This window comes from Rhea pennata, chromosome 15 (assembly GCF_028389875.1).
Source record: "Rhea pennata isolate bPtePen1 chromosome 15, bPtePen1.pri, whole genome shotgun sequence".
Classification (NCBI taxonomy): domain Eukaryota; kingdom Metazoa; phylum Chordata; class Aves; order Rheiformes; family Rheidae; genus Rhea; species Rhea pennata.
The window spans coordinates 11,656,086-11,666,153 of NC_084677.1; the positions used below are offsets into that span (position 1 = coordinate 11,656,086).

Genomic DNA, 10,068 nt, shown 5'->3' on the forward strand with positions numbered 1-10,068 from the left:
AGACTCCTTTACAGTTGGCGGGCTTTGTGTACCATATAAAACAGTCTCTGAAATTTTATAATAACCTTTGTTTTTCAAAGAAGTAAACCTCTTCTATATGAAACACCAGTACATGCTCCATTAGAGCCACTTGCTGGCAGCTTCAATGTGTAACCGCATTGTAAAGTAGCAGGAACTTTGCCCTTCCTCTCTGGCACATGAGGACAATAAAAACGATCTTTCATCGCATATGGTGTAAAGGAGACGTTGCACTGAAAACCCAACAGTAAAAGCACATGTGAAAGTACATGGTGTTGCGCACGAAACTCCCACAAGATAAGGGGTATCGCGATGAGGAAGTGCAACGCTCAGAATCCTCCTGTGAATCAGGCTGCAACTATGTGAAGCTGCTCTGCCTTGAGGACTGAGTTTTCCTAGTAGACGCAGACTGGCACAGACAAATATGTTTTGCTAGTTCAGATGCAGTGACCAGAAATAAACCTGGTGATATTTTTTTTCCCTCGAGCTTCCTAGTTGCTAGGAGGCTTAAGCTGTGTATCAGTATGTTAGAGAGTTCTGTCTCAATCCATGTTGTTCTCAGCATACAACTCTTCTGTTGGAAAACAATTACTCTGACATCGGCAGGGTTTTCTTTAGGTTCAGGAAGGTGTGGATATTAAAAGTTCCAGTATCGTTGAAAAGCTAAGGAGTTTCTACTCCTGCGTAAGAGTTTAAGGGATCAGTTGTGTTAAATCTTACTTGAATGCTGAAATAGAAAGTTATGCTGAAATGCTGAAATAGAAGTAGACTTGTGGGTACAAAAGGCTTGCTTTTCTGAAGTTTGCTGCTTTGAATCATTCAGAGGTGACTTCCTGCAAGTCAGACCTGCAAAGCCCAAGTGCCAAAACTGGCAACGATATGAAAATTCTGATTTTATCTATCTAGATATATTGAATGCATTTATATAGATGTCTTTGACTTTATGTTGGAATACTGAATTAACATTCGGTATTACATCTTTTAAAGCATGGTATAATGAAAATGAATGCTGTAAGCTTTTTTTTTTAAAAAAAGCTGCTTACAGCTAATGAATCTTCATATACATTGACATTATTAGCTATTTATTAGCTACATTTTGACTAATACTTATTCGTATTGAATATTATAATTATTCGTATTGTTGGTACCGTAACATTTCCTACCAACCACCTTAAGGCCTGAAGTTTTGGACTAAGTACTTCATGTCCTAATGCCCCAGAAGCAATTATTCTGCAGAAGGAGGCATTTCCTTGTCTGAAAGAGCTTCTCTTGGCAAGTGCTTTGGTTTGTGTGATATTTCCTTCTAGTTAGAGGAGACACTGTAACACTATTCTACTGAACTGGAGAGGAAATGATTCAAGTTAGACAAACGATTGTGTTAGTTTTTTTCTGCAGTCAGATGGTCCTCTGAGCTTGGAGGTTTGCTTCCAAGCTTCTTCCCTCAGTGGTGCTTATTCCAGGGCATCGGCCCTTGAGGGCGTAATTTCTTCTCCCTAACGAGGGACAAAAGAACAGTGGTCAATGACTGGGAACCTGACCTGTGCTTTCCTGTGCCTGTCCAGGTCTCTTGGTAGCTGATGTTGTTTTAGCTTGAAACAGTTAATGTTGCAGTTCAGACGAACTACTTTTGTAAAGAAACCTGAACTTTGATCTGATTATCCATGCTAACTGCACGTGTGTAGTTTCTGAGTCGTTCCACCCAGTGGTATCTGAAGGGACTGAGAAGACAAAGTGTTCTTGATGCATCTCCTTATTTTTTTTCCTGTTATTCTAAAAATTTACTACAAACGTGCTGAAGATTTGGGTAGGATTGTCTACCTTTTGGTTCCTAGCTGCCTTGCTATTTTTAAGATCCTTTTTACCCAAGTACTTTCCAGTTCTTTTTTTTTTCCCCTTTAAAAAGGTTTTATTTTACTTTGTTCACTAGTTGGTACTTTGTCAAGAGTTGAGAAAAAAATCTTATAACTGGGCTACATAGGTGAGGAGGATTTATGTTGCTCTTTCTGTTTTTCCTTTTTCTGACTTTTCATTATAGTTTCTTTGTATTTCCGTCTACCAGTGTTCTGCTTCTTTAGTTTTTTGAGCTGTCCTTTCATTTTAATTAGCTGGATTATGAGAAGTACATCATGTACATTTCTCCATTTCTGTAAATGCTTATGGGTTCATATTCTGACTTTTCCTGATCTTCTTACGATAACTTAATTACTTTAAATTTGTAATGTTTAAAAGACTGACACCTGGACTAGGATATGGAGCCCAGTTCCAAACCCCTTTGATCCTACAGCGTTCTTGGCTGAGGGAAAGAATGTGTTGCTATTTCTGGATCTTACCTATTAATCTTAAGTGCTGTGTTTTTGGCCCGCAAAGTCTTGTCAGCCCGTTTGTTGGTTTGTAACCCACTGTCGAGGCATATTAAGTGTGCGTTACGTGGTAGGTGCTGTTGACCCCTGCAAGCTTGCTGAGCCCAGAACTCCTTTTAAGCTTTATTAGAGGTTTCTGTGCTGTTGACAGCTGCAACTAAGTAGTGTGTGTGCTCGAGTGGGAGTGTAGAGACTTATGTATGAGTAAACTCCTTGTCATGCCAAAAAAAAAACCCCACCCTAGCTCACTGCCCCCCCCCCCCCCCCCCAATAAGAGTAATTCACAGCTTGGTGGAGCAGGGACTGGAACGTCTATCTCCATAACTCCCGTATGTGCCGTAACCCTGCAAGTTACTGGCTGTTTTGGGTAGAAGAGAGCAGGGAGAGGGATGTCATCAGAGATGCTTACCCTTTTTTCTGGCTTCATCTTCAAACCTATCCTGGAGCTAGGAGATATTTCACAACAAAAGCTTCATCAAAACTGCAGCGTGATTACGAAAAGGTTTTGAGTGTGAGAAATATTCTGTTCTTCAAAGAGAGGATGTTACCAGAAAAATTTCAACAAATTCTACTATCATTTTCTATTTGGTGTTTCATACTGTTCTGGAAGTTACGCATTTAAGTCCGTTGTTGTTTGTCTTAAATTAGAAGCAAGCCTTTTTTTTTTTTTTAAAAGTATCATTCTTACCTTATTGTATTTTGCCATGATATAATGATTTATGAAATATTTATTTGTTCAATTTAAGCTTCCTTTGCAATAGGAACCACTTTAGCTATTTGTTTTTTAATAAACCTTAATATTTTTCTGCCCATTTTGCTATATCCTCTCTCTTGCTGAGCTGTCTAGAACTGGACAAGCCATGAAATTTGACGTTGTTTGATGTTACTGGTTAGCCTTTAAAACAAACATACAAACAGAAAGCCTTATAGGGCAGACCGCGATTTAAAATCATGGCAATGAGTATTGCATTATATGAAAAATATGTCGCATTATGGTGATAGGAAGGTAGAGCTGCCCTGGCATTCGTCTTGACTTGGCTGCTGCCTGTTTGTTGATCCAGAAGTGAGTCAAGCTAAAGTTTGTTGGCTTTTCTATTCCTAGCCCAGTCCCTTCCCTGTTAACTGAACCAGCTTTCAGTCAACTTTGTGGGAATTTTTCTAGTGACTTTTGTGCAAATTTGAATGTTTCTACAACGCAAATTTGAATGTTTCTACAATGAATGTTTCTACGTACAATGCTATATTACTGTCTGTCACAGTGTTTACACTAAAACGCCACCGGTTCTTCCCTCACTGTTTACGATTCACTCAACCCTTCATTCTGTCATGGCTTCTGCATCTTGCACTACTTTGCCTTCTCCTTTTACTTCACCACTCCTGCTTGCACAGTAAATTTTTTCTTAAGATGAGTGTGTGCGTAGTGGAAGTGTAAAATTTGAGTACTGTGAACATGTATGTTAGCACTGTGTTATCATGTAGATCATAAAACCAAACTAAAGGAAGATACAACATGCAAAAGGACTTGGTCTATAATGCAAACATATAGTGGTCCAATGTCAAAAAAATCATGATATTCTGATAATTGTTCTTTAACTTGATATGGTTTGGACTTCTGTATTAAACAAAACCCCAGCTATCTCAAGTAAAGCAGAAAGATTAAAAAAAAAAAAAAAGTGATTATGTTTTAGATTTGGTTATGTGACTTCAGTTTGGAGGTCTTGTGTATATTAATGCACTCCTTTTAAGCAAGCGTGTTCAGTAACGATCAAGTCTTTTGAGACGTTGGTTTAATGGGATCAAATCACTGCTGAATGGATGATGCACAGGTGGTGACCTAATCCTGAAATCATACGGCTATTGTGGAACTAAGGCCATATATTAATAACATAGGAATTCTTTATCTACAATTGTCTTTCCATCTTTCCTGGGAATGAATTTTAAAAAAGAATGTAATTGTGAAAAGTTAGAGACACTCTAGTGCACGGCAGAACAGTAGCTAAAAGGGCTGAGGTGATAATGAGCGTTTCTAAAAGGAACAGTTTCCTCCAGTGTGACCTTAACAGTAGTAAGAAAGGAGAGACTGTGGTTTTTCTGTTTTCTAAACTATTAACACAGGAAAAACTGGCATTTTTGGACCAGCGGATATTTCTGTTCTCAGATGTACTCAGTGATAGATTACCCCATAAAGAGAAAATGTTTAAATAATACTAAATTATGAAAAATGATGCATTTTGGTTTAGGGATTTCTAATTTGCTCTTAGGTGATGAGGTATCAGAGTTGTTCTGCTTGCAAGTAATAATGTAGTAATAATTAAGTACCTTATGCACTTGGCCTTATATCTGAAGTTAGAGATAAGTTCTTAATGACACGTATGGTTACCAGTGCAATGACAGGAAGGTCATAAAATGCCTTTAATCATATTGATGGATCATTTCCTTGTACCGGACAGACTGTGGACAGGGTTGGTCCTGCTGCTGGGACCTAATTAACAGTTTTGATGGTGATCAACCTCCCTTTCCCATAGCAACACTAATTCTGCATTGCTGGTGGCTATGTAAATACTAGTATTTTGATGCAGTGAAGAGATGAGACTGCTTAAACACAGGGAACAGATCTGACTTTAAAAACTGTTGTGTTCATGTGAACTGGTAAGAGAGAAGACATTTATAGTTTCAGAACATAAAACTCTCGTGGTTGGTCAGCAACACCGTAGCATAGTTAATGTTGTCTCAGGAGTTTGATTTTAGTACGAGAAGAGTTACAGGAACATATTCTTAAAATCTCAGCTCATCTGTGCCTGATCCATCTGCAATTCAATTCTTAAGCCGTATTTTGAAAAAACAGCACAGCTACATTACATTCTTGCCCGTCTTTGAAACCTTGACAGCAACACACATAACTAATCAATACCTTTTAATTATAGGGGGAAGAGTGAAAACGTGGAAACGAAGATGGTTTATTCTGACTGATAATTGCCTGTATTATTTTGAATACACAACAGTGAGTATATATGGCAGTGAACTCGAGTGTAATCAAGGATTTTAAGTGGCTATTAATGTGATTTTAAAAAATATCTTTTAATTTTTAGGACAAAGAACCTAGAGGAATTATTCCTTTGGAAAATCTTAGTATAAGAGAAGTTGAAGACCCTCGAAAACCAGTAAGATCATAGAATCGTATTAATCATATTTTTTTTTAATTTAATAAGTAACCATATGGAAATTAGATTTAGTGTTGAATGAAAATATTTGTCAGTGTTTTTGATTCATTTCTTAATTTCTACCCTCCAGAACTGCTTTGAGCTCTATAACCCCAGTCATAAAGGTCAAGTAATTAAAGCCTGTAAAACTGAAGCTGATGGCAGAGTGGTAGAAGGCAACCATGTAGTATATAGGATATCTGCTCCAACCCCAGAAGAAAAGGAGGAGTGGATTAAATCTATCAAGTGAGTTCAGAGTCTTAAATGTCTTTGAAAATGAAGTGTAAACTCCTTTCTGAATAAGACATCAAGAAAACTTGTGTTGTAGCTTATTTGAACAATTTTGGTGTGGCAATGTGCTATTCTTAGGATTAATGACGAGCTGCACAGGGCTGTTGGATCAAGATTTAATAAATCACTTGTTAGTCTCTGGTCCTAAAGAAATAGTGCTACCAACTCGAATGAAGAGAATGTGGAGGGTCCTTCCCCCCACCCCCCAAAATGTAAAGCTTTGTGTGAATCACCTTTAATGTTATTAGATTATTTAATACTTAATTATTAACTTCAGTGATACTTATCTTTAGTATGTTTTTAGTGCAGCTTTGAGCTTTCACAGCTTGACTTTATTTTGTTAGTTATGTAAGGGCAAACCTACACTTAAAGGTATAAATAATGTTCAAGGTGAATATACGGAACTGTTACAAATCACAGCTGAGCAACTATCATGTTTAGTTAAAGAAATGCTTCTGATGCTTATAGCTCAACAATCCATTACCCTATTAAAAGTTTGGAGTCATCCAGAAGGAAAAGAGAACAAAATGGTTCTAGTTTTCAAAACCAGATGTTTGTTAAGCAAACTAATGACTCCTTTTCTCTCTTCTAGAGCAAGTATCAGCAGAGATCCCTTCTACGATATGTTGGCAACAAGGAAACGAAGAATTGCAAACAAGAAATAGAACTTGGTCAGCGATTTGTATAGCTGCATCAGCCTAAAAATGAGTATACAGTTGAGTGATAAAAAAAGTAAAGTAAAAATTGGATAAACTAAACTACAATTATTGTAAATTGTATATATACACGCTTTACTACAACATAAAATCTTGGCAAGACCTTCCAGGATAAATAGTTCTTGGTATATACTTTGAAGTAAGCTTCAAATCCCAGAGGATGATTTTGTTGAGACTTAATTCAATTGAAAACGTGGAAGCCTTGCTTTCACTTATATTACTTGCAGCTCCACTGTACTTGGGTTGCAGAAAACTGAAGAAATTTCAGGCTAACAGTACAATATCTTATACCTGTTTCTTGAGCACGTTGCCTATAAAGGAGAAGTGATTATAAATTACAAGTACTTTTATCTCTCACTAAAATGCAGCACTAACAAATGAGTACAGCGTGAACTAGCACTTAATCTTTCTGTAAGCAAAAACCCCAAAATATTAATACAAACTTACAAATCTTGTGTGTTTTGCAGTAAATGAACAGCTGAGTGAAGCTCTCGCTTAGCATTCTCTCTCCTGTTTTATATGGAAATAGCTTTTCTTCAGAAATGCAACTCAGTGGTAAACTGGCAGCTACATCATTAACTAGTTATGCCAAAGGCTTTGGTTAATACGCACTGAAAAAACGCAGCTCCCAACAGCAAAGGTTTGAGACTGTAGACGTGACAGTGAATACAGATGTGGTTTAATACTTGCCAGTAGGCTAAAACTCATTCCTGTCTGCTCATACACTCACGATAAGCAGTGAGATTTAATGACTGGTTTAATGTACTTTTTATATAATAACATCCTCCTTATTTTTTAGGTATGTTATAGTTTAATTAACATTAAGTTGCCATTAAAGGAATAAGATGACAGGGCTGACATTGATTATAAGAGTCTAGGTTTTGCATGTGAAAACATCCCCAAAACTTCGTATGCATTTAACTTTTTAAAAGTGGGGTGAAGAAGGTGTGATCTTTCTCTAAAATACAGTTCTAGTTAAGCAAGCAGGATTCGTTCCTTTGCTTGATAACAAACTTTGGACATATGGAAAGGTTCACTATTTTCATTATATTCTTAAAGGCGATTTTTCAGATCTGTGCTTCAGTAGTTGAAATTGAAAAACTGAATGGACATCCTTATTTTTACTCTTAAGAACAAAGTTTTCTACAATTACCCGGTGCAACTATACTTTCCCCCTGCCATTCTCTGTTGTAAATTGTTGGATGTCTTTCTGTGGTCCTACTCTAACAGTCTTTCAGTAACACATGTAAGCTACTGTTGTGACAGATTTTACTGCAACACTTTTCTATTAATAGTGCACGTAAATACTTCTACTATTAAGGTGACACCTCTCTCCAATGCCGCCCCCCACCCCAGTTCCACAGTGGGGGCAGAAGTGTTTTTGGACCCTACTGCTTCTGTTAGTACTCCATTTTCCAGAAACTAGTTGAACCTGAGCCGTGCCTACTGTGCCAGTGAATGCTTCGGAGACCTGATACTCTGTCAAAGTGATTTTACTTCTCGGTTACGGATGCATCTCTGAATACGTTTTAGGGAATTGTGCTGCAGTGACAAAAATACAGATCTATTAATTTAATCTATTTCACATCTTATTTTATTTTTAAGGGAAAGTCTGTTTCATGATTCCTGTCTTATTAATTTGCTTTATTCTGCATGAGATACCAGCCTGTGAATGTTCTGTTTTATTATGTGTTTCTCAAGAGGCTGAAAGAATGGAGTAAACTTTTTTGCACTATAAATTTCCTCCAGTATGTGTGGAACTGTAGTTGACTCAGATAAAAAGTTTGGATCAGAATGTTTTTAAGGAACAAAATTCAAGCAAAGGGGTTAGAACCCTTCAATAAACAGTATGGGGAAGCTGTTGCTTAATGGAACCTATTTAAACTCTTTGTAGACACTAGTTAAGTTGCATGTCCCATGTTTGCAGAGCTGCCAACATAGTAACTTGTTTTGATTCTTCTGCAACTTTTTAAAGTTTTGATTTCAAGCAAAACATCCATCAGTTTTAGCCTTGACAAATAGGTTTGTAAGGCAAGTAGCGATAAACCAGAATCGGTGGTACTAATGAGTGTAAAGCTGAAATGCAGCACTTAAAGTATTTCTGGAGAAATGTGAGATTACGAAAGCATTAATAAGCCATGAAGCACTTTTGTATCCATTCTTATCTTCTGAAATATCACCTTCAAGAAAATCTATTTATTTAACCAGATGAGAATGTCTGTCTATAAGCATGAAGAAAATGCCTTGAGAGTTCACTTACTAAGTTTAGTTTGAAGTTTTTATATCCTGCAGAAATAATACTTAGAGTAACATGTAACTGAGGATATTATAGCAGGAAATATATTATTTCTTAGCATTAAAAAGCGCCATCTTAAACAGCTATTTGTGGTGCTCAACATATCTATTTAATTTACTACCAAAGCTAACGGAATAGCGTTCTTGTGTGTGATAATATTTGATTACAGATGTTCTTGTAACAGTATTAACAGGGAATGAAATTGGCCCAAAATTTCCACTGGCCACAAGGCCAGTAAAACGAAGTGGCTTGTGAAAATTTTGGCCAAATCAGGTACTATCCGTGAGGGTAAAACAAAAAAATCTCTTAACTCTTTTTTGTTTATTTGTTAGTGGGCTTAAAGTCCAGGTGTGGTTACTAGGAGTAGCTGCCCTGTGGCCTAAAGCAGTATCTGTTACAGTTTGGCCATGCTGAGGAAAAGTCATCTGGCGACAACAGACTTCTCCCACCCTGTTGCACTGAAAAATTTGTGTAGTTCTTCAGCTCTGTAAATTTTGCCTTTTAACACTACAGGGGCCAGCAAGAGCCGCGACTACTTCTGCCACGTGTATGGCTTCCTATTTGGCCGCTAACTTCAGTCACGCTGCCAGTGCAATCTAGGGAGAAAACTGTACGTAATACTTAAGCTCAGCTGGACTGACTTAAACTTTACAACATTCTGACAAAATAAGCTCTACATCACTTAACATTTTGAATAGTTTTAAACTGGTACAAAACTGAACCTTTATAAACTGAGCAGCATTTATAATGCTTCGTATATAAAAACAATGCATATTTTTAAAAATTTAATACATATCTATGTAGATATGCTTGCTGGAAAAGCTAGGTCTGTTGTAGACCAAATGCTACAAATTAAGACTTGTGGCTTACCAGTTTCATTTCTATATTTTCTTGGAAAATGTTTCTAGTTATTAGAGTTTAAATATAAAATGTAAATAAATACTGTACAGATCTGTATTGATATGAGTATTACTTGGTGTACACAAGTGGTTTGCATGACACATTCTGTATCAATCATTGTTAAAAATGTGATGTTCTATGTAAATCGACTGCAATATTAATGTTTTCATTTATCATTAAGATATGTTGCTTAAATCTGGAGATTTTCTCAGAAATAAAGTATGAAACTATACTATTGCATAGCTTGTCTTTTACCAGAATAAATGTGAGTTAACTGCTCTAATTTC

General features: G+C 36.7%; 1 protein-coding gene across 2 annotated transcripts in view; it reads left to right on the plus strand.

The window, feature by feature from the left end:
- CYTH3 (cytohesin 3) overlaps positions 1–10,013 on the plus strand; it is a 52,757-nt gene extending 42,744 nt beyond the window's left edge. The window contains exons 10-13 of one of the 2 annotated variants that reach the window (XM_062588073.1): positions 5,301–5,379; positions 5,468–5,539; positions 5,670–5,824; positions 6,462–10,013. In XM_062588073.1, coding sequence (XP_062444057.1) covers positions 5,301–5,379; positions 5,468–5,539; positions 5,670–5,824; positions 6,462–6,534 — 379 coding nt within the window. In that variant the 3' untranslated portion in view covers positions 6,535–10,013. The remainder of the gene's footprint in view (positions 1–5,300; positions 5,380–5,467; positions 5,540–5,669; positions 5,825–6,461) is intronic. The other variant, XM_062588072.1, reaches the window with a different exon arrangement.
- The last annotated feature ends 55 nt before the right edge of the window (positions 10,014–10,068 follow it).